The sequence below is a fragment of the Amblyraja radiata genome, chromosome 14, assembly GCF_010909765.2.
Source record: "Amblyraja radiata isolate CabotCenter1 chromosome 14, sAmbRad1.1.pri, whole genome shotgun sequence".
NCBI classification, from domain to species: Eukaryota; Metazoa; Chordata; class Chondrichthyes; order Rajiformes; family Rajidae; genus Amblyraja; species Amblyraja radiata.
Window position 1 is genome coordinate 40,879,796 of NC_045969.1, and position 25,724 is coordinate 40,905,519.

The following is a 25,724-nucleotide window of genomic DNA, read 5'->3' on the forward strand; positions in this document are numbered from 1 at the left end:
ACCCCTTAAGCTTCTATCCATGATCTTCTATCTCTCATTAGTTAATCCTTACATTTTGGTAATATTCTTTTTAAACTATCATGTAGACCTTCTAAGATCAACACAACCTTTTGATGCAAAACAACCTCATCCTAATATTCTATGTCCCTTTTTAAAAAAGGGTATCATTTCATTGTCTGCTTGATTTTTTTTATAACCCATTGCCAGTGTTTTCCTTACTGGTTGCTCCAAATCCCTTTGGACTCTCTTTCCTCAGTAGTCATCATTGCAAAAAGTAATGGAATCTCCTCTTTGAGACTCATAATAAATAATCTAGCTTTACTTGCATTGATGTCTGTTTGCTGCAATTTTGTCTATTCATGTAATTTATCAAGGTCTAGATAACTATTATTTTATTTATGCTACTTATTGGGTCAGCAGTGATTTTATCATTGGGAAACTTTGGTATATGGTTCTCAGTTATTATTAAATGTAGTTAATAGTTGAAGGCTCACCAATGATACTTTTGAGATGCTACTATTCATGTCTTTGCTGTTCATTATCTTTGACCACGCGTGAATTGGTGTAAATATACCAATTATTCCACAAAATGAAGATCATCTTTGAGCATAAGATGACATTTCACTGGATTAATATTTCTCTTTGTTGACTGCCCAGTTTGACAAGGTTTATTGTGTTGATGCCTTTTTTTAATCTGTTTTCATTTCTATTTACCATTTGCTGTCAAATTGGTTAAATTATTTCAGGTAGTTTTTTCGTGGGCTAAAAAACTCATTCATACACCCATTAATAACCTTGTAAATTAATCTACCTTTCTATTTTTTATCCTAAAGTTGTCCAATACAAACTATTAAAATCTTCTGTTAGTTACCTCCATGAACAACAAGCACACGCATAAGTAGATCCTAATTCCCGAGGAGATAAATAGTCTGATAGCAATTTATTGCATACTTTAATTTGGACTAAAATAATTGTATCCTAAAACAAAGTTTCAAAACTTTTCTCAAAAGCCCATGAAGTACACAGTGAATTACTTTTTGAATGCTGAGATAGGCTAATGAAATACTTCTTATTTAGAGTTTGTGGGAAAACAGCCACTACTTCTGGCATTTTAGCAATATTCTAGATTGGTGCCTTCTAATAAAAAACATAATGTGCCTTAAATGTATCATGTATCTTGTGTCTTAAAACAGGTGTCTTAAATGTAACAGCTGTTTTCAAAAGACATTTCTGTATAAAATGTATTAAAAACATTTCATAAAACATAACATAGAAACATAGAAACATAGAAATTAGGTGCAGGAGTAGGCCATTCGGCCCTTCGAGCCTGCACCGCCATTCAATATGATCATGGCTGATCATCCAACTCAGTATCCCGTACCTGCCTTCTCTCCATACCCTCTGATCCCCTTAGCCACAAGGGCCACATCTAACTCCCTCTTAAATATAGCCAATGAACTGGCCTCGACTACCCTCTGTGGCAGGGAGTTCCAGAGATTCACCACTCTCTGTGTGAAAAAAGTTCTTCTCATCTCGGTTTTAAAGGATTTCCCCCTTATCCTTAAGCTGTGACCCCTTGTCCTGGACTTCCCCAACATCGGGAGCAATCTTCCTGCATCTAGCCTGTCCAACCCCTTAAGAATTTTGTAAGTTTCTATAAGATCCCCTCTCAATCTCCTAAATTCTAGAGAGTATAAACCAAGTCTATCCAGTCTTTCTTCATAAGACAGTCCTGACATCCCAGGAATCAGTCTGGTGAACCTTCTCTGCACTCCCTCTATGGCAATAATGTCCTTCCTCAGATTTGGAGACCAAAACTGTACGCAATACTCCAGGTGTGGTCTCACCAAGACCCTGTACAACTGCAGTAGAACCTCCCTGCTCCTGTACTCAAATCCTTTTGCTATGATAACATCCTCATTGACTCACCATCATGTAAATATGACTTCCTGCTTAAGGATTGGATCAAGTAAGGTATCCGTAATTTTAATTATTTTGATGCATGGGACTTTTGTTTCTAACAGAATTCTATGAGAGCAACCGTTGAACTTCATGAAGGGAGAATGGAAGGTTACCCTCCTATTAAAGCGTTGGTTACATTAGGAAAGGAGGATTTATCTATTAAGGTAAGCAGGGCAATCTTATTATTTTATTACTATTAATCACTATTAAATACTATATAACAAAATAATTCCAAATTTGAAACTTGTTTGATTACTTTATTTTTAATAGCTATTGAATAAGAAACCTGGGATTGTAGTATAACCAGATGTCTGCATTTGTTCTGGCGATTCATTGAGTGAGATCCTGCTGACACTTGACAGTAAATGTACCACAAACTAGCCCTGTTGATGTCATGGGGAAGCAAATATTGACAAATGCTTTTATGTATTTAATCTTGATGTATATTTTGAATTAATCTCAACATCCAACTTTATCCTTGCAAGACTAGTTTTAAGTTTGCATCTGTCGAAACAGAATAAGAATTAATCTTTCAAGTCAAAAACCCTGTCAAGTCAGAACTGGGTAAGAGAATGCTGCCTGACCAGTATTTCCAGCATTTTCTATCTTTATTTCAGATTTCCAGCAGTTTGATTTTTAATTTTTAGACTAGACTGAGTGGGACCCGTTGGATTCCAGTCACACGGAAGGCCTGGTCTTCCAACGCAACCCATTCCCCAATGCATTATTCCACCACTCACCCGTTCCCCCAACGCAAACCGTTCCGACGCAAAAATCCACCATTCACCCATAGCCCCTAACTGCACAGGCCCTCATCCCTGAGCACTCCCTCCTCTTCATGGGTAGGGGGGGAGGGAAGTTGGTTGCGTGGCGGGGGGGGGGAAAGCTTGGAGAAAAGACGGGGAAGAGTTATGGGGAGAGGGGGGTATCTCGGAGGAGCCAGGGAGGGGGACCAGAGGGGTAGTGGCTGGAATTGGCTGTGCGATGGGGACTCATAGCGGGCACTGGTCGCTGGTCGTTCTCCTCCGCCGGGATCAGCGTCTCCGTTTGGCGACATCTCCGACTCTGGGCTGGGCTGGGTTTCCAACTCTGGGTTGGGCTGGGCTGGGTCTCCCACGCTGGACCGGGCTGGGTCTCCCAAGCTGGACTGGGCTGGGCAGGGTCTCCCAAGCTGGGCTGGGCTGGACAGGGTGTCCCAAGCTGGGCTGGGCTGGGTCTCCAACGCTGTGCTGCTTGGGGCTAGGGCTGCTTTGTGTCCCTCCGAAAATTGTGTCTGGTTGGAAACCTCCGCTGGCCATCCTCAGCTCCAGTAAAGACGCAATGGCGCAGGAAGGGGTGGACCGTCCCGGTGAGTGACAGGGGAATCGACTAATCCGTGCGGCGCTGATCGCAGGAGAAGAGATTGATCTGCGCACGCGCTGTTTTAAGATTTTTTAAGCTTCGCTAACTTTACGACATTCAACCGATCGGAACGAAACTTGGTGCACTCGCAGCACAGGAGAACGGTGAGCGAACTGGTGAAAAATCGTAGCGCTATCGCGAACCATTTTTGAGCAAATAGAAAGACAGCACAAACCGGAAGGTAACAAGATCAGAGTTTTAGTTATGTATAGATGCAATATGCATAGTTAAAGTATAATACACCTAGATTGCACATAGATGGGATGTTATTCATTCTTCAGTATTTTTTTTTCATGATAGCCATGCAGTATGTTGGGTGAGATAGCTAAGTACTATTGGATTTAATGTTAATTGTATTCCTATTTTTGCAGATATCTGACAAAGGGGGCGGTGTTCCACTACGGAAGATCGAGCGTCTGTTTAATTATATGTATTCAACAGCACCCAGTCCCAGTTTGGAGCCATCACGGGCAGCTCCACTAGTAGGTGCTCTGCTTGCAAGGGACTGCGACAATTTATGTCATTGAAATAAAGTATTTTCAGATGAATTTTATTATAATTATTCTTTGATTCTGTATCCAGGTTTCCATTGCTTTCCATTCCTAAATGCTCTTGGAGAGACACAAAATGCTAGAGAAACTCACCGAGACAGGCAGCATCTCTGGTGATAAGGAATGGGTAACATTTCGAGTGGCGACCCTTCTTCAATCTTCTTTCCAGACATACTGCCTGCCTCGCCGAGGCAATCCAGCATTTTGTGTCTATCTTAAATATAAACCAGCATCTGCAGTTCTTTCCTACACTTAAATGCCCTTGGGTTGAGTGGCTATGAGGCATGGAAATTTGTTAAAAGTTCCTTTCCTATTGTTATTGGAGTTGATTCATTTACACTAAATTCCAAAAGATCTCCATCTTTATCTGATACTGAATATTTAGATTGTATACTGAATCCATTTGAAAATGTTTAAATGACTCAAGACAACTCTTTAAAGTTTGTAATACTATAGAGGTTGCTCTGTTTTTATTGTTTTTATGTGGTAATTATCTAAGTGCCAGTTCAGGGTTTTATTAAATTTGACATTATTTGAAATATTGAACTTTGACGATTAAATGATTATTGGTGGATTTAATTGCACCCTGTTATTTCTATTAACTTGAGTATGCCAATTTAAATCAAACTATCCCTATTTTTCAAGCTCTCAAAATTCTGGAAAACGACCTTCCTTTCTTCCTCAATTTGCCTGTTTCAATGGAGTATTTTATGGACATAACCCGTATTTTATGGACATAACCCTATAATTTATCTGCCTTGAACCAGTTTAAAACATATTTCAAATTAGAGATTTTACTTAATCAGACATGATTTATCTGTTTGTTTTTTTATTCTTTCAAGAAACCTTACCCAAATTGTCAATTTTCTTCAATTGTAAATTATTTTTGCCAACATTTATTGAACTCATCATCTCTGATTGAGGCACTGTCCAGTTTCCTTGTTCATAATGTAAAGTTATTTTCCCTGTGACTAGTTACAGAGTGTAAACCAGTTTATGGCATCTTAAACATGTGCAACAGTTTATACCAGAGGAATTAATAATAATTGCCAAACCAGGAGAGCAGTCACTGGATAGTCAGTTTGAATTGATCTCATTTAACCAAAGATTTAACCAAATGAAATTTGCTCTTTGTTGCTTTGGCAGTTAAACAATGTAATTCTGTATGTTATTAATCATTGCAGCCGTTTTCTGGTTAAATGTGAAGTTCATTTCAGTATCCAATTTCATAAAAATAGCATTTATTCAAAATGGTTCCCTGAAACATTCTTGTCCATCTTATGTACAAAATCTGTGTTTCGATTTTTAATGCCTTTTGCATAACAAAGGCCAACTTAAAAATGTACAATATTGCTGATCAATAAAGTACTCTCTAATTTTCCTGATCAGTAAAAGTCCAAGACTCGTATTACAACTTGTAAAAGAGTGCCAATTTAAATGTCACTTTTCAGATCACACAGACAAATATATCTTTGAATTTAAATTTTTCGTATCATTAAACACACATCAGCTAAACTAATTAATGCCATTTCAGATAAAGAGGACAGCATTTTAGTATTTAATTCATTTTTAGTACATTCAACATCTACTTTCATTTGGCTAACATTAATTTGTAAAATTTTGATCCTTCCCCGTGACCAACATGTCCATTGTTAATTTAAGGACCCCCTTTTAAAGGGTTGCAGAAGAAACCATTCTTCTTCCAAATTGTCCTACCTGTTATTGATTGTTGTCTCATATAAGTTTGACATTATTATGGTACTCTTCATGCTAAAATATGGTTTGGTTGATCTTCTGTAGGCTGGTTTTGGATATGGCTTACCAATCTCCCGCCTGTATGCTCGATATTTTCAAGGGGACCTCAAACTGTATTCCATGGAAGGTCTGGGCACAGATGCAGTCATCTATCTAAAGGTATCTTTCAGTAGCAATGAAGGAGAATTCAAGATTGGGAAAGTAAAGGCTGTGTTCAGAATACTACATTAAGCTATTTATTTCTGCCTGTAGTTTTAAATCATATTTTTTTGTAAAAATAAAATTGATTGAATTTGCATGCTGGCAATCCATGGAATGAGACTTTTCTTCATTCAGAACATAAAGGGCAAAGTTGATGTGAGAAAAGAAAATTCTTCCTTGGTTATTGTATAATACCACATTCAAGTCTCACACAACTGCACTGCAATTTGCCTGTTACTATGACCAACATGATTTGCAATCAAGTGTCAAAATGTATTCATCATAGGGAATTTGTCGACAGATGTTGACATCAAGAGTTAAGTTCTCTATCTTGCCAATTTTGCTGCATAATGTTGAATTGTACAGATTCTGATTTTAATTAGAGAAATTCTGACTAAAACAATATCGTTGATAGTAGATTGCAGGAATTTCCAATGCAATCTTCTTGTACTTAAAATACCCCAGAATAGTGCATTTTGTTTGTGGGATGATCAGGTGGACATTTCTAACATAACATTTAAATATTATTGAATGTAAAAAAGAAGCCCGCTTAAAATAACCATGAACTAATCACAAGCTAACATATGAAAAAGGGAATGAAATTGTGCATTTATATAGCAAATTTCAGATGATGAAAAAGTCCCAGAGTGCTTCTTCACGAGTCTAAAATGATTAAATGATAATCACAGTTGTAATTTAGGGAAATACAGAAGCCATTTTTGCAGGCTATAAATCTGCACATGTAGCAGTGTGATAATTGATTGAGAAATCTACTTTTTCTTTAAGTGATGTTGGTTATTGTGTTAATATGAAGCAAAACATTATTCCCCCTCCCCCATCCTCAGTCTCGAGCAACAGTTGACATCTGCCATATATTAATTTGCTCTTTCTAACACTGAAGATTTGTAATTAATTTTTAAATTGTCGGGTTTTTTTCTAGGCCCTGTCAAGTGAATCTTTTGAACGACTTCCTGTTTTCAACAAATCAGCCTGGCGACATTACCAAACCAGTCCAGAAGCAGATGACTGGAGTAATCCCAGCAGTGAACCTAGAGATGCCTCTAAGTATAAGGCCAACAATCCTGTTCCACCTGCAACCTGGTGACCAGTATTCTGATTTTGGTTCCACTATAGAAACCCAAGTTTTTGCGTGTTTCACCTTTGTTCCATCAACAGCAGATGACCAGGACATGGTTCCTCTAGTTACTGCTGATGTCTCATTCTGGAGCGCCAACCGGCACACAGTCAGTAGAAAGGACAAGTAATTCAAATGCGGTTTTGCACTTAAGACTGTATTAGTCTTTTAAAATAATTTGTAATGTGGATATTCTTGTTGCCATTCTGTGGTATCATTCTATGGTAAATGTATTTTGTAGAGACTTACTCTGGAGTATTGGAAAATGTAAAAGGAATCTCAAAAGCTACATAATGATATATGGAGTAATTCTCCAAATGAATCTTTTTAAAATGGTAAATATTATTTCAGTAAATAACATAGACTAAGATAAAGTATGTAGGTAATTTTATTTTATTAACAATAGCAAATTAAATTCATGATTGGCTCTTAAGCTGTTTCATTGTCAGCTGAGCATTTTGCTTTATTTTACCTGTTAAATCCCACAAATTTTAATCTGTAATACTTGTTTAAAGAAATTGGTGGGTCTATGAACAATTATGACTATTATAGCCATCTTTCACTACCAAGATGTTGAGCACTGGATGGATCTTTCAGCTTTGAACACATGTTGGTCACCCTGGGCTGGATAGTTGTGGCGGAGGTCTTCTTGCTGAAAGTTCTAAGAATTTTTTTGTGCCATTATCATGGAGGGTTTAAATCAAGTCACATGGAGGTACAATTAATTGTTACTGATACAATTTTCATCAAGTAAAAAAGCAACTGAGGTAAACATTCAGTTTAGGTATAGAGAAATTGTGATATTGGCTGCTTGTCAACTTTGGTTCTCTTCTCTTCCAAAAGCAAAATTCATATATGTGTACAAGAGTAGGTAATTTCAAAGCTGCCAGTTTCAAGCTTCAGCCATAATTGCCTATTACTCCAGGAAGTATTTTCTGAAAGACCAAGACAGTCTTTTAAAAAAATATATAGTTTGGTTATTCTGAAGAAATCCTGTAGTATGAGCATTCTGCCGTAGTTTATTAGCTCAACATGAATTATGAAAAATTAGACTGTCAACAATGTGCTCACAAGTGCATTGTTTTGATTATTTTTCTGTGCGCGTGTGTGTGGGTCTGTTTGTGTGGCCGTGTGTATATATTATTCACCAATGAAAAGAACCAGGAAAAAGAACATCTACATATGCAATTGGGTCTCTTTTGTACTTAGTTGAAATATTTATTTTTCATTGTATTCAAATCTTTGATGTCCAGATACCTTCTAGATTGTAAAAATGATCAAATAGCCATGCAAAATTCTATTTCCAAGTTTGTGTTCTTTTATAATCCACATGAATTATCTTTGCACTTTTTAAAAGAAGTAAGTTATTAAAAAATGTATGGAATTGTCATATAGTTGTTTTTTTGTCTCAATATGTTATTGTAATAGTTAAAGCTTGGTCATCGCTGAGTATTCGCCTCAAACAGCTGGGCAAAAAATGTTATGATGGTAAAATTGACAGCAAGCCTAACCTTATATATTTGGCGAAAAATTGTTCGAACCCTTCAGATTTCTAAAAAGACGATTTATTTTTTCTTTCCCTCTTGTTATAAAGAAATGGTCGGACTTTGTTTAAGTTACTGGACTAGCATTCCAGAGGACTGAACTGATGTTCAAAATACTCGAGTTGAAAACCCTCTGTGGTTCTCAGAGAATTTAAGTTCAATAACTAAATGCATCTGGTATGGGAGAAAAGGCTAGAATTAGGAGTGGTTAGTATTGGATTATTACACAAACATGTCTGCTTCAGAAGGAGCACAGGATAATTCCCTTTATTGTCTCAGGCCAAGAATACAAGAGCAGTGAAATGTTGATGAGGTACACAGCCCTGTGCAAATACACATGGCCTAGGTTTAGATAAACTGATCCATGAACAAAGAATGCTTGAAGGGCAGCTGGTGATCACTGTATCAGACCTTAGCTCATCAGTAGAATGAACAAAAATATAGTAAATGAGAAAATGCATGACATTCTGCACTGTTTATCAATTGGTCATCATGTAAAATTTGAAGTGGAAATGCATCAACATAGTGAATACTGCTTAAATGTAAAAGGATTGTGCAATTATGAAGCCATTGATTTGTGATTTTTCACAGAAATTTGGATGGAATAACAAAATATAATTCATAAGGATTGACAAAGTATTGAAATCTTAACATGAATACTGAATTTGATTTTCCTCAGTTACTATAAAAAGTAGCTTTGAATGGTTTATTGCTCAAATATGGTTTAGAATGATATTTGATGTGCTGTCGCTTTCCCTGCCACCCTTTTTCTATATCATGTCAGTTACCTGAAACCCTCTTATAATTTAACTGTTGCAACAAAAGTTAATAGATATTGGTGGAAAGGGGATTCTCCAAAGGAAAAAAACTTTTTTTTAATTGTTTATTTTGTGCAAAACCTCCAAAGATGAATGTTGTCAGGATAAAGTGTATGGAATTGACACAATTTTATTTCAGTTTTTGCTCTTGATTGGCGAGCTATATATATTGGCAAGATACAGGAGCATCATACCTTAAGGTAACAATTCTTAATTGCCAGCACTGGTAGAATTTATAATTCCTCAACTAAGAACAAGCTTTTAATTCAAAGAGTGTAATTGAAAAAGGCAAAAAATGTTAGTGGTTGTTAGAAATTATATTTTCAAACTTGCATAAACCCGTACTCAGTTTGAGGCTCCAAAATAATGACAAAATAATAATTGGGCTCTTCGTTACTTCATTCACAATATATACTTCATTGATTGTACTCACGTATAGTCTTTTTGACGAGGTAGCATGCAAAGAAAAGGTTTTCACTGTATCTTGGTACATGCGACAATAATAAATTAAAGTCACATTGAGTGAGCTGGGAACCACTGAACCCAGTAAACTTAAGCAATTTCCTAAAAATAGTTTTGTTTTCAAAGAAAACAGCAGTTGTTCTGGGAAGCATCTGTAGCATGCTACTTTCATTTAAGATGGGAATGTTGCGACAAAAATATACCCAGTTAATTTTTTGTTAATTTTCCATTCCATGATCATGCGTGCATTTTAAAATGAGACAGTATTTCATACTTCAACTTTGCAATGTTAAGGAGCGTTAAGGAAATTTGAATGCTCAAGAGTATCTATCCCTATTTATTATGTATCTGTTGCTGACCTTGGCGAGATTGAGAATGTTGAAATACTTTTTAAATTTGTTTCACAACATAAGAGGTTGTGAATGTGTCATCACAAAGCATTAAAACTGATTAAGATTGCAACTTGAGCACACAGTATAAGTGGAACACATTAAACTGAAATGCCAGGTGTATTCCTCGGTCCCATCTGTATTTTACCCAACAGTTTTATGATCTGAATTTCAGGAAGATCTATTGCTGTTAAATGGTACAGGTACTATAATTTGCTGAACAGATGTTATCTTTGCACTTTTATTTAGAATATTTAGAGAAGCTGCTTTCTTTGGCTTGCAAAGATTTTTGATGTTTTGGAAGAGGTGTTAATTGTTATCAATTGAACAAATTCAGTCTGACCTGCACATGCAGAATGCAGATTAATAGATATTTTTAAAGTTGTGTTGGAAAGCAAAACTTCACACTCAGCTCATGGTGTTGTCATCGGATCATTGCTTAATTTTATTTTAGTTTTGGACCTTCGGGAGATTGATTATTATTTCTGCTGTTAGGTAAGATTCCTCCATGAAAAAATATTGAAGTTCTATTCCTGTGTAATAATAGCAATAATTTACATTGGTATGACAATCAGAGCAGAGCCATTTCCAACTATGGCAATAGTGATGAATATAAGTTTATACTTTAAATTGAGCAGAAACATTCGGAATTCTGGTAATCATTCTCGTAATAATTTACTTTTTCTGTTGAAATATCCTCAGTATCCAAAAAGAACATGTTGCCACAGTGCCTGACCTCTAATGATCCTATCCCATTCCGAATATTTTAATTATTTATAAACTCGTTGTATGCCTGATAAGTCAGTTGCATTTAAGTACCTGTATTAAGAAATTTGTGGCTTATAAAATGCAGCATGTAACTTTGTACTATATTGTGTGATCCAAGAATATTTAAATAGGAAACAGCTGATTTTATTAATGCAAGATTTTTCTTATGTCAAAGTTCCCAATCTGCTCTGTAAGACACAGAATTACATTTGGATTTGCTAAATTAATCTGTCAGAATTTGTAGAAGAAAGAGGTAAAACAAAAAAATATATAATTTGATTAAGTTGAATATCCACAACAAGAAAGTGATTGTGGTTTTAAATTTTGGGGCATCAGGAATAAAGACGGTGTTTGCAGTGCCCTTCATAATGTTTGGGACAAAGACCCATCATTTATTTATTTGCCTTTGTACTCCACAATTTGAGATTAGTAATAGAAAAAAATCACGTGTTTAAAGTGCACATTGTCAGATTTTATTAAAGGGTATTTTTTATACATTTTGGTTTCATCAAGTAGAAATTACAGCAGTGTTTAAACATATGTATAAACAAAGCTGTAATTTCTACTTGATGAAACCAAAGTGTATTTAAAAAAATCCTTTAATAAAATCTGACAATGTGCACTTTAACCACATGTGATTTTTTTTCTATTACAAATCTCTTGTGGAGTACAGAGGCAAATAAATAAATGATGGGTCTTTGTCCCAAACATGGAGGGCACTGTATTTTTATAATCCAATTCTTCTGACTATATTGCAATCATGGTAGTTTTTGATAAAACATTCTGTGCTTTTCAGGTTGGGTAGAATGACTAATTGCACATGTTTGTGTGTTTGGGCCTGTGTTATTTTATATATTAATTGTTGAAGAAGATAAGATAATTTTTCATCTTTAAAGGATTTTTTGAATTTGAAAAAAAATGATTTTGAGTTTTGATGTGGAACATTAAATGATTACCTTCCATATATTATACATTTTGTGTACATTTTTGATTTTGTACGTATGTGAACAATGTTTTTGGTTTTCTCAAATTATTACCATCCATCTTTAATGGCTAATATCCAAGAACAAATTGCAAATGTTTCCAAATTAGATAATGTTAAAATGTTTAGATTGTTTTATTGCTTGGTATCATTTTTTCAAGGAAGTTTCCATGTATCTATGGTTTGTACACATAAGTGCGTTGATGAACAATCCAGCACTTGTAGCATGATGGGACGAAGTTTAAGAGACAGGTAGACACTTGGGTTGCAAGGCATGGAAGTTTGCAGACAAAGGGGATTTGTGTAGGTGGGCAAAATGTTCAATAGACAATGTGTGCAGGAGTAGGACATTCGGTCCTTCGAGCCAGCACCGCCATTCATTGTGATCATGACTGATCATACCCAATCAGTACCCCGTTCCTGCCTTCTCCCCATATCCCTATCTTTAAGAGCCCTATCTAACTCTCTCTTGAAAGTAACCAGATCAAGATCAAGATCTAGAGATCAAGAGAGTTTATTGTCATGTGTCCCTGATAGGACAATGAAATTCTTGCTTTGCTTCAGCACAACAGAACATAGTGGGCATTGACTACAAGAACCAGAGAACTGGCCTCCCAGGCCCTCTGAGGCAGAGAATTCCACAGACTCACAACTCTCTGTGTGACAAAGTGTTTCCTCATCTCTGTTCTAAATGGCTTACCTCTTAAGCCCCTGTCCCACTTACGTGTCCTTGGCACGCAAATTACGCAACCTCGTGGTCGTGTTGAGACGCGACGGTCCCGCGAAGGTCACGCTTGACTTCATGCGCCCGCACAGCCGTCTGGAACACGTGACGTCATTTGAAGATGGACACAAAATGCAGGAGTAACTCAGCGGGACCAGCAGCATCTCTGGAGAGAAGCAATGGGTGATGTTTCGGGTTGAGACTCTTCTTCAGTCTGAAAGAAGGGTCTTGACCCAAAACGTCATCCATTCCTTCTCTCCAGAGATGCTGCCGATCCCGCTGAGTTACTCCTGTATTTTGTGTCTATCTTCAATCGTCTTGGCCCCGCTCTGGGAGTAGAAGTGGGGGGTGGATCCGGATCCGCAACGGCTGTGAGCCCCAGGCCGAGCTCGGCGATTGTTTGCCTGCTTCTGCTGCTGTTGGAGGTGAGACGTTGCGTCACGCCAGCATCTTGGGCCTGTCCCACTTTGACCGTCAGTTACGCGACAGACCGGTGGCGCGCAAAGATTTTGTTCGCTACAAAATTTCGGAGCGCCGCGCGATACCGCGTCCAACTCCATACCCCTCCGCGTTTCTCAGTGGGACCGGCCCCGTGCGGCCACACGATGCCCGTGCGCCTCAACGCGACGACGAGGTCGCGTAATTTGCGTGCCAAGGACACGTAAGTGGGACAGGGCCTTAATTCTTAAACCATAGGCCCCTGGTTCTGGACTCCCCCAACATCGGGAACATGTTTCCTGCCTCTAGCGTGTCCAAACCCTTAATAATCCTATATGTATCAATAAGAAACCCTCTCATCCTTCTAAATTCCAGAGTATACAAGCTCAGTTGCTCCAGTCACTCAGCATCTGACAATTCAGCCATCATGGGAATTAACCTTGTAAACCTACGCTGCACTCCCTCAATAGTAAGAATGTCCTTCCTCAAATTATGGGACCAAAACTGCACACAATACTCCAGGTGTGGTCTCACTAGGGCCCTGTAAAACTGCAGAAGGACCTCTTTGCTCCTACACTCAACTCCTCTTGTTATGAAGGCCAACATGCCATTCGCATTCTTCACTGCCTGCTTTACCTGCATGCTTACTTTCATTGACTGATGAACAAGGACCCCCAGATCCCGTTGTACTTCCCCTTTTCCCAACTTGACACCATTTAGATAATAATCCGCCTTAATGTTTTTGCTACCAAAGTGGATAACCTTACATTTATCCACATTAAACTGCATCTGCCCACTCACCCAGCCTGTTCAATTCACCCTGCATTCTCATAGCATCCTCCTCACAGTTCACACTGCCACCCATCTTTGTGTCATCTGCAAATTTGCTAATATTACTTGTAATCCATTCATCTAAATCATTGATGTATATTGTAAATAGCTGCGGTCCCAGCACCGAGCCTTGCTGTACCCCACTAGTCACTGCCTGCCATTCTGAAAGGGACCCGTTAATCCCTATTCTTTGTTTCCTGTCTGCCAACCAATTTCCATCCATGTCAGCACTCTACCCCAATACCATGAGTCCTAATTTTGCCCACTAATCTCCTATTTGGGACCTTATCAAATGCTTTCTGAAAGTCCAGGTACACCACATCCACTGGCTCTCCCTTGTCCATTTTCCTAGTTACATCCTCAAAAAATTCCAGAAGTCAAGCATGATTTCGCCTTCGTAAATCCATGCTGACTCGGACCGATCGTGTTACTGCTATCCAAATGTGCCGCTATTTCATCTTTTATGATTGACTCCGGCATCTTCGCCACCAGCGATGTCAGGCTAACTGGTCTATAATTCCCTGTTTTCTCCCGCCTTTCTTAAAAAGTGGGATAACATTAGCTACCCTCCAATCCACAGGAACTGATCCTGAATCTATAAGAACATTGGAAAATGATCACCAATGCGTCCACGATTTCTAGAGCCACTTCCTTAAGTACCCTGGGATGCAGACCATCAGGCCCTGGGGATTTATCAGCCTTCAGTCCCACCAGTCTACCCAACACCATTTCCTGCCTAATGTAGATTTCCTTCAGTTCCTCCGTCACCCCAGATCCTCTGGCCACTAGGACATCAGGAAGATTGTTTGTGGTCTCCTTAGTGAAGACGGATACAAAGTACCTGTTCAACTCATCTGCCATTTCCTCATTCCCCATAATAAATTCACCTTTATCAGTCTTCAAGGGTCCAACTTTGGTCTTAACTATTTTTTTTCTCTTCACATACCTAAAGAAGCTTTTACTATCCTCCTTTATATTCTTGGCTAGCTTACCTTCCTTCGTACCTCATCTTTTCTCCCCGTTTGGTTTTTTAGTTACTTTCTGTTGTTCTTTAAACATTACCCAATCCTCTTGCTTCCCATTCATCTTTGCTATATTGTACTTCTCTTTTATTTTTATACTGTCCCTGACTTCTCTTGTCAGCCACTGTCGCCCCTTACTCCCCATGGAATCTTTCTTCCTCTTTGGAATTAACTGATCCTGCACCTTCTGTATTATTCCCAAAATACTTGCCATTGCTGTTCCAATGTCATCCCTGCTAGGGTATCTTTCCAGTCAACTTTGGCCAGCTCCTCCCTCATGACTCCATAGTCCGGCATGGATGTAGTGGTCCGAAGGACCTGTTTGTCAACTCCCCGTGGAGGAGGGCTTTGCAGAGCATATCAAATTATCAATAAGGCAGGAGAAGAGGATATTTCTCCAAAGATTTATCCAGACTTCAGGTTGTATATGTCCAATAATTGCCTGTCTGGAGAGCTTATGCTTGAAGAGCTTAAACACTAAGAAGTATCACTGCAGGTTGAGGGGAGACTTGATAGAAGCATATCAAATTATGAGAGGTATAGCTAGGGTAGACAGTCAGAACCTTTTTCCAAGGGTGGAAATGTCTAACACTAGAGGGCATAGATATACGGTGAGAGGGGGGAAAGTTCAATGGAATTGTGGAGGGCGATTTTTTACACATGGGGTGGTGGGTGCCTGGAAATCATTGCCATAGGTGGTGGTGGAGTCCAGGGGCGGAAATCCCGGGGGGGTACAGGTGGGACACGTCCCCCGCTGTTTTGAGAGGTGGGGGAACAGACCCCCCCCCCCCCCATTTTTTGTAATCCGGGTTTTAAAACCCGGTGAAATCTCCGCTTTCCGCGAGACAGTGGGGGTGGGACTGCTGATCGAGGGCGCCGATTGGACAAGAGGGACGTCGGTCAGCAGGCAATGGGGGCGGCACAGATCTGCGCCTCATCCACAGCCAGGATCGATCCCGGCTCTCCAGCGCTGTCCCGTCCCCACCCTGAGACAGGAGATCAACTCACTTCACTGAGGCGAGTAGGAAGCATAGCAGAAGTAGCACAATGCACAGCAAAATATCATATGCGACACAGGCCTACATTTGTGTTCAATAACAAAACAGCATACAGCAGAGCAATCCACAGCCAACATCTTAGATCAAAGATCTGGTAGTGTAAATGATGATGGACAATTAAACAACAGACAAAGGAAGAGATACCAAGAACAGTCCCATCCACAGCCTCAATGGTGGTGGGGCCCGGCATGTGTGTATTAAAGGTAAGAGTGAAATACTTGCAAGTATGTTCGAACAGAAGGGCAAACTGGATGTTGCACCTTGGTTTCCTCCCGACTTTCACAGAAATTAGTTTTCAGTCAATTGATACCATCCATGTGATATCAAGAATAGAAATTGCTGAAAACATTGAATACAGGTTAAAATGTGGGATCAATTGTACTAATGAAGTCTTGTGCTCCAGAATTAATTGCACCTGAGCCAACCTATTCCAACAGAGTCAAACAAACCCGGCACTGTAAGAGATTGACCAGTTGTATCCTGTTCCCTGAAAGAGGATTTGAACACAAAAGTAAAATCTTAGAAAGATTATATGGAGCCTGGTGAGATTTTATGTGAAGTATATATGCAGAATTGGTCGTGCTATCAAAGGAGTGATATACTTCTATAAAAGGGAATATAATGAGATTGATTCCAACAATGGGGTGACTGGGGTTGGTGGCTTTCAGTAGAAATAAAGAAGATTGGATATATACTCCAGAGTATCGAAAAAACCGAAATAATCTAATTGGAGCAGACAAATTTCTCATGGGACACTACAGGTATGATTTCCTTAACTGGGATGTCCAGCTCCAGGAGTAACTGAAATTAAGGAACTGGTCATTCAGGATTCAGATAGAAGATGTTTCTTTATCCAGGTGGAAGTGAATCTTTGGAATTCTCCACACACAAAGCTTGATTGCTGAGCATAATCAATAGATTTTTGAATATTTAAAGAAAATTGATTGATATTGTGTTAGTATGAAAAAGTTGCGTTAAAGAAAAGGATCAGCGATGATTGGATGATTACATGGTGGAGCAGACATGAAGAGCTCGATGGTTTATTCTTGGTTCTATTCCTTTCCTCCTGATTATTTGCTTATGTTATCAAGGGGGAAATGGCCTAGTTGTTGGAATCATCCTTGGACACAAAATAATGGTTGCGGTAGTCGGAAATCATCATCTAAGCACCAGGTCATCACTGCAGTAGTCCCAAACATCATCAGCTGCATCATCATCATCCATCATGAGATCATCAGTTGTGGGAGGCACTCTGATTGCAAAATGTTCAATTCCATTCACAGCCCCACAGAAAATTAAGCAGTCCATCCCTGAATGCAGCAAAATCTGGGCAATGTTCACCCATGGCCTGATAAGTTGCAATATATATTTGACAAATGTGCTGGTCAATAATAATCTCACGTCAGTAAATGTATAATCGTCCACTCTTGATGTTTAATGGCATTACCATGTCCACCCATCAACATCCTTGAGGATCATCAGGGATCAGGACCACAGCAAGACCAGCCATCTAAAAAGATAAAAACGTGGAACGTACTGAAATCCCAAAGCCTATCCACCGTACATGCGGCAAAGCGTAAGAGAAAATTGTCTGGGTGGTAGAGCTGGCACAACTTTGAAGATTAAAATTGTCCGGGTTATTGTCGTCCACTTGGTACCCGCCCACCAACTTAAACATTAATTCCCAGCATTACCAGCAATAAAATCCACGGCAATGCCTTGGCTATTCTGATGCCACCTCACAAACTTGCAACCTCTACCATCCAGAAGGAAAAGGGTTTTAGGTGCACAGGAACACCATCACGTGCAGGTTTCCCTCCAAATGCACGCCATTGAGACTTTCAAATATGTTATCATTTCTATATTATTGTCACGAGGCCTAAATTCAGGAACTCGCTACCCAATGGTTCAATGGTGCTTCATTGTCACGTGTGCACTACATAGGGAAATTCTTTTTACATAGATCAGACATGCACAAGTCGCCATATTTTGGCACCATTTACCAAGAGTTCAAAGTTCCATCCATGTGCTCGATGTATTGGAGTGGCTCCCGATACAGGGAAGCCCCAGGCTGCTGTAGTGTCTCCTCTGTCGCCCTCGACTGGTTTGGGCTGCGAGCTGACGCCCCTCTCCTCGTCTGACCGCCTCTGTGTCCCGGGGGCAATACTTAAAGGTGCTGGAGGCAATACTCCAGTCCCGCTCCTACCAGCCTGCTCCTTGCGCTCATCAGAGCCAGCAACTCCCTTCTCGGCTTTCGGTTCTTCGGGGCTGAGCTTGACGTCTTCCGATCTTACCCCCTCTGCAGGACGTGGCTGCTGGGTCTTTGCAATAGGGGAATTCCCACAATAGCAATGTGGGAGTACCTTCATTGGAAGGATGGCAGTGGTTAAAGAAGCTCTCATCACCTGCTTCTCATGTGAAGGTAAAGAAATGAAAAAAAAGAATGCCGTGTGTTCGGGCACACTTGGAAAATTGTGTGCAATTCTGGTCATCTATTAGGAAGGATGTGATTGCACTTGAGAGAGTGCAGAGGAGATTCACCAGGATATTGCCTGGGTTGGAGGATTGTAGTTATGGGGACAGACTGGATTTTATTTCCTTGAAGTAAAGGAGGCCGAGTAGAGACCTAATAAATATATACAAGATTATGAGAGGCATAGATGGAGTAAATACTCAAAATATTTTTTCCCATTGTAGAGGCATCAAAATAAGTGAACATAGGTGAGAGGAACCAGTTTTGAAGGGTACCTGAGTGGTACGTTATTTTATACAATTATTGATGTCTGGAATGCATTGCCAGAGTAGGTAGTGGAATCAGATAATATCACAATATTTAAGAAGCATTTACACATACTTAAATAGGGGTTCTCATTGGGAACAGGGTTCCATTCCTATGAACTGTTTGCAATCCAGTTTTGCTTTGGAAATGTGGTTGTGAACTATTCCCACACGGCAGAAGATACCTGCAGCCCCACAGTGGCGGTCATGCCCATGCCACTGGTCTCCCAAACGCTCATTCATATGTACATACTAAGCCCAAGTCAGGCTTTTGCAAGCTGGGGGAAGACGTAGGCAAGGCACAGTCCTAATGCCTTAAAATGGGATTAGTGGTTCAAAGTTTTCTTTCTTACCACCTGAACCAAGGTACAGCAAAATACTTTTGCAGCTGAGCAAAATGGTCAGCGTATTAGGCCAAAATTCCAGTTTCTGTGCTGGACTTTTCAGACAAAGCATGCCTTGAATAAGGCTGATTGTTGGACTGGGAGGAAGATAACACAATTTAAAACAGTTGGGCTCTCTCCTCACATTGAACAAAAGTAAGTACTGTAGTCACAACTTTTGATTATTTTGTGCGTCAGTTTTGATTTTGGAGGAAGCACACGGATAGTATTTATGCCATGGGGACAATGTGGAAAGTGGTTGGATGTTGCATAATTTATCTGAAGTAAAGATGTAATTTGAGATTCTGCGTTATTGATTCTGCCAGGGCAAAGTCACTTTAGCATTCCAAATATTTTTAAAAGGGTTGTAAGTGCTTGTGTAGCTAAGGCATAGACTTGTTTAACTTGAGGAGCCTCAGTAAACGGCCACAAATTGGTACTGTTGATAGAAATTCAGCCATCTTATAATTTCAAAACGGTGAACAGGGCGAATTTTGGATAACCTAAAAACATGGGAGCAATCACACACTTTATGCTTATTGTAACACAGTTGAAAGTATCTGATGTTTTGTGCTGGCTCAATAATATGATAATAATATAATAATAATAATAATAATAAGATATAATAATATCTTGCAAATAATATGAACACAAATTAAGTTGATTTCATAATACTACAAATGTGGTCAATTATATTGGTATATCTATTATCTGTCCAATACTGCAGAGGACCACACTTTGATTGAAATTGTTTTTATTTCACTGCTTCACCATGTTTAAGTGATCAAGTTGAACATGTTGCATATAATAACTTACTAATTTTGAACTTGAAGAATACTGATTGCAAGGACTTGGTAGATGTATTAGTCATCTGGAGCTTACCTGTTTTAAACTTGGTCTTTATTGTCATTTATTCGCAATTTACAATCAGTATATCAATAAATAAAAATTACATTTAGTGACCAGTACAGTAACTGTAACTCAAAAAGTCATTAATCATGTAAAGATTGGTGTGTTCAGAAACTGCAGTGTAGATCAACATTTCAGCAAACAAAATACATGTAATGAATATAGTGCAAATGCCTCAAATAAAATATGTCATGATGTTAAATTGGACAAAATAGCTTAAAGGAAATCAGAATGGATGACCGATCTTGGTCAACTTGCGAGGAGAAAAGAACCAAATCTCTACCAGAATAGGCAAATTACATTTAACAGTTTTTAACTGATCTGAAAATTATAAAAAGTTGCAGTTTTGGTCTTGACATTCACAAAACATTTTCATTTTGATACAAAACTTGAACATAACTCTTTCCGCCATTTTCCCAGCTACTTTTCTAACCAGTGATACAGTTAATCTTTGTTATGGTTATGTTTTTACTGGTTTTGCTTGGATAACTATTTCAGAGAATAAAATGTAAAGTTATGTTTTTTAAATCAAATTTTCTTGATAAGGAATTTGAATTGCATGTAATGTCTTTAGTATTTATATTTAATAGTTATGCATAAAAATTAACTTGAAAATTGGAAGGAGTACAGTACAGATTTACCAGATAATAACGACTAAGGGTTAAGTTCTGAAGAAAACTTAGAAGGTTAAAGGTTGATTTGTTTTTGACTACTAAATTCCTTTTAGTGAATAAAAAGAACTTGCAGGGTGGATAGAAAGCAACTATCTCTTCTATTAAAAAAATGCTAGAAATACTCAGCAGCTCGGGCAGCATCTGTGGAGACAGAAAAATAATTAATATCAGGCCGATACTTTCCATCAGACCTATTTCTGCTTTTGGAGAGTTCATGATCATGAAAATTGAAGCCTATGGTTTTATGGATTAAATTAGGGAATTACAAATGTAGTCATTCCTAGATCAGTTCATTTTAAGTCTGGGATTGATAGATATTTGCTAACCAAAGCAATTAAAAGACATGAGACAATACAAGTATGTGTAGATAGGGCACATGTCAAATATAGATCTCACTGACTGGCAGAATATACTCAAAATGCTTCATGGCATCCTCTTTCAACATTACCTCCAGCCGTACCATAGCTGTCTACATCTTGTGTAGAACATTCTTTTACATTATATTTGTTATTGTTTTTCACCTTAAATGGAATACATGTGAAAATTTCATTCTGCCAAATATGTACAGTTCTGAGCTAAAGTCAAAGTGTGAAAGGTGACTTTTTAAAATCAAATTTAAGCCATCCAATCTAGAAAAAGAAAGAAAAATTGAGATAAAAATATAGATTATATATTCCAATATAGATGGAATATTTGGATTTGTTTTAAGCCATTTTATTGTCAGCCGAGACTTGAATAAAATATGCTAGGTTGTCAGTGGAGTGCTCGAAGGATTAGTGATGTTTTTAGATTAGTCATTGATTAATGAAGTGTATTGGCTTAGTAGACTACATCATAATTTACTAAAATCTTACATAATGTTCCAACAGGACACATTCTGATCAGTTTGCGTTAAAGCAAACATGAATGTAGAAAATTTTAAATCTGTTCGAAATGAGCAATTTTTGACTTTACAGACTTTAATGGAGTAACTTAGTGGGTTAGAAAGCATCTCTGGAGGAAATGGATAGACACAATTTATGGTTGGGACCCTTCTTCAGGCTGATTGTAATGGATGGAGGAAGCTGGAAGAGAGGCAGGGGCAAGATAAAGTCAGGCAAGCGATAGGTGGGTACAGGTGAAGATACAGATCCATAGATGATAGTTCCAGTCTTTTAGGAAAGTCACTGCAGACTTCCAGAGTTTTTTGAACCTATAAAACTCTTCATTGCCGGCAAACAATCAGTGTCAGTGATAATTCAGATAAAATGTTTGCATATGTTATACGTGAATATGTATGGTCTGATCATGGTACATCCCCGTAAATATGTATGATCTGATCATGGTACATTCCAAAAGCAGGCTGCTTCAGTACCCAGAAACCAGTGGATAATAGCACTTAAGTACATGTGTTTATATTACTGTTCCCCATTTTAATGCCTGTGGCTGTTGTACGTATTCAGCTTTCTTTTTCATGCAGAAGGCTGAGGAGGTGTTTAGCACCAGTAATCTCAGAGATCAATACAACAGCCTAATAAGGAGTATCTCCATGGAATGAGACTAGCCATCTTATTTTGGGATTTTCCCTCCTTGTAATAATAGTGCATTCTATCATGTGGTCGAAATAAAATCTAACAACCTATAAATTTGATAAAATCTCACCATTACCAACGAAAGCTACCAAATGCAAGTGGTAGCGTCAGACACCAATTTACTGAACCACCACGAACATGTTAAACCATTTTGAAACTGAACATTTATATTTTTAACATCCATATATTGCGTCTTAGCCTTCCTATCAATTTTTTTCCAAACTCCTGTGTTCACACTGATAACGGAGACAACATATGTTCCAGATTTACTGTATCAAATACCTGTAAAATATTTCAATCAACAATAAAATAAAGTGACCACATTATTTGAAGTACAGACCATTGCGATGAATTACATCTCCACTTGTTCGTCACCCTCTAACTCTAGTTGACTGAAGCTTACACCCGACTTACCAGTGGCCAACATCACAGTGACGCAACAAAAATGGAAAGGGTAAGCCAAATCATACATTTATATCGATTCTTCTTCATCACTGAGAAATAGTTCGTACTTTACAGACATGCCAAAGTGAAAGTTTGATTGGAATTGTGTCCTGCTCAAAAACTTGAATCAGTCAATGAGATCTGATAAAGGCTGTTTCTGGTCATGGAGGCTGGATGTCACATAAATGATAGCACCTCTGTGTTCTTGGACCTGAAATTTCACTAACAGCAGAGGGTTTAAAAAAAAAAAGTGTTTATGGAAAATGGACGTTCTTGTCATTGCTCTTGAAACATTCAAAATGTAAAAATCATTCAAAAGGCTACAGTACCAATTGAATGCAGTCAGTGATAAGTCACACACTGCAGCTTCTGATCTCTGACTGGTGGCTCAGTTTACATCAACCTTGCATGCAAACAGATATGGGTACAACAACATCACTGGAACCTCTATAATCTTGATAAAGGAGGGAGTGAACATTCTATCTCAAGTAATGTGCTATTCCATTAAACTAGACAGTGAGTGGTAGCAGCGAGAGAAGAGGATCAGAGAGAAATCAGCGCATAACGAGACCATATCGAGACCATAACAAGACCATATCCACCTGAGGGAGACCAGAGGCAGCAGAGTGGAAATTTATACTTTTCTGTGTTTCATTTACTGAAATAAAAGTAGGGTAGGGACTTTAAATTGTAGTTGGTAGTGTTTAGATGGGAATAAGCATGACCAGTACACTAAAATGAATGTTTCCCCCCAGCTGGGACAGTTTCTTCCCAGCTGTTATCAGGCAAGTGAACCTACCTTCCAACAACTAGAGACCAGTCCTGAGCTACTATCTACCACATTGGATCTTTAATCAGGCTTTACTGAACTTTATCTTGCACTAAACATTATTACCATCATCGTGTACCTGTATACTGGATGGCTCGATTTTAATCATGTATTATCTTTCTGCCGACTGGTTAGCATGCAACAAAAGCTTTTCACTGTACCTCGGTGCATGTGACATTAAACTACTCAAAGGGGTCACTTCAGTTCAGGGCAGGAGGGTTTGGTGCTGTAGAATGTCCCTCTTGACATATGTGGGGAAATCAGGGATTCCCATTGTCCCTGCTGACCTTATGTTCTGAGAATGTGTCCGTCTGCAGCTCCTGACTGATCTTATTGCCCAGCTGTGGATGGACTCAGAATGGAGCTGAAGACATTGTGTTGAGTGCAGGGAGGAACTGCAGATGCTGGTTTATACCGTTATAATGATTGCAAGGAGATGCCATTTCTGTGACTGCAAGCAAGCTTTTTGAATGGTATGTTGCCTCCCTGATACCAGGATCAAGATGTCTAAGAGCAGCAGCAGGACATTCTGAAGGCAGAGGGTGAGCAGCCGTGGTTGCGGTATATTTTGGTACCAATGATATAGGTAAAGGAAGGAGGTCTTGCAACATAAATTTAGGAAATTGGGAAGCAGATTAACCTCTAAGGTTGTAATCTCTGAATTAGTTCTGGTACCATATGCCAGTGCTATTAGGAATAGGAGGACAAGTCCAATAAATGCATGACCAAAGGTATGTAGGATAGAGGGCTTTAGATTTTTGGATCATTGCGACCATTTCTGGGGAATGTTGAACCTATACAAGCTGAACGGATTCCACCTGAAACTAAACAGGACTAACATACCTGCAGGGAGGTGGGGTGAAAAGTGTTAAAAAAAAAAAAGGCAAATCCAAGGATGTCAAGTAAAACAGAGGGTTTGATAAAGAAATAATGGAAGCATACAGCAGATATGGAGATCTGAAAATAGGCGAGTACAGTAAGTGTAGGGGTAATAAGGAGGGCAAAGAAGGGCCACAAAATTCCCCTGGTAAGCAAAAAATGTTTTTTTTGGTACTCATTAAAAAGAAAGACATTGTAGTTGATTTCAGGGAAGGGGAGAGCAGGTTAACATTAGAAAGGTGGTTGTATCAGATGTTTTAGTGAGCATAAATGTGGATAAATCCCCAGAAAATGAGGGGATGTAGTCATCTGCTATGAGAGGCAAATAAAGAGTTTGTTGGGGCCCCAGATATTTTTTAATGGACACAAGGAACTGCAAATGCTTGAATCTTACGAAGCACACAAAACCACAGGCGTAACTCAGCATGTCAGGCAGCATCTCTCAGGTCATTTTAGAATGACATTTCAGGTTGGGACCCTTCTTCAGATTGATTGAGGTGGGGGGGGGATGATGGGACAAAGCTTGGCAAGTGGATGCAGGTGGGGTGTATTTTGATTGGTAGATGGTGAACAAAGGTTAGAGATGAAAAGGAGCCAAAAGCTAACAAAAAGAGACATTAGGATGTTAAATACAGAAAGAAGAGTGAAATGCAAAGCCACAAGTACGGTTGTAAGTGGAAGAGGATGGGAGGGGAGCGACGGGGTAAACAAGATGTTTTAATCTTCACGGGATTGGTAGGGTGCAAATGTGGTACCTTTATTCAAGAATTGCAACCTGTGGCAAGAGGTGTTGATGGGTGAGGCAGGACTTCAGCAGATGGAATCCAATCTCGATGAGTATGAGGTGATGTATTTTGGGTGGTTCAAAAAAGATAGGACCCACACTATGGATTGTAAAACCCATGGGAGTATTAAGGAGGGAATGTGTTCAGTTCTTTGATCCCTAAAGGAAGCAGTATGAATAGGTAATGTGGTGAACAAAACGCAAGAGATGCTTGCTGCCTAAAGCCAAGGCATTCAATAATAGAGTAATACAGTATAGAAACAGGCCCTTCAGTCCAATTTGCCTACGCCGACCAACATGCCCCGTGCACACTAGTCCCACCTGCCTCTGTTTGGCCCATATCCTGCCAAACCTATCCCATCCATGTACCTGTCCAAATGTTTTTTTAACATTGTGATAGTACGTGCTTCAACTACCTCCTTTGGCTGCTTG

General features: G+C 38.9%; 1 protein-coding gene and 1 long non-coding RNA gene across 2 annotated transcripts in view; one reads left to right on the forward strand and one right to left on the reverse strand.

The window, feature by feature from the left end:
- pdk3 (pyruvate dehydrogenase kinase 3) overlaps positions 1–8,395 on the forward strand; it is a 41,960-nt gene extending 33,565 nt beyond the window's left edge. Inside the window, exons 9-12 of the mRNA XM_033033167.1 lie at positions 2,025–2,126; positions 3,735–3,845; positions 5,715–5,828; positions 6,811–8,395. Coding sequence (XP_032889058.1) covers positions 2,025–2,126; positions 3,735–3,845; positions 5,715–5,828; positions 6,811–6,975 — 492 coding nt within the window. The 3' untranslated portion in view covers positions 6,976–8,395. The remainder of the gene's footprint in view (positions 1–2,024; positions 2,127–3,734; positions 3,846–5,714; positions 5,829–6,810) is intronic.
- LOC116980706 lies at positions 1,021–25,639 on the reverse strand. The gene is made up of 3 exons (XR_004414045.1): positions 21,052–25,639; positions 1,382–1,385; positions 1,021–1,033 (listed from the first exon to the last, which is right to left on the reverse strand). It is a non-coding gene; the product is annotated as an uncharacterized LOC116980706 (long non-coding RNA).
- Positions 25,640–25,724: the final 85 nt, after the last annotated feature.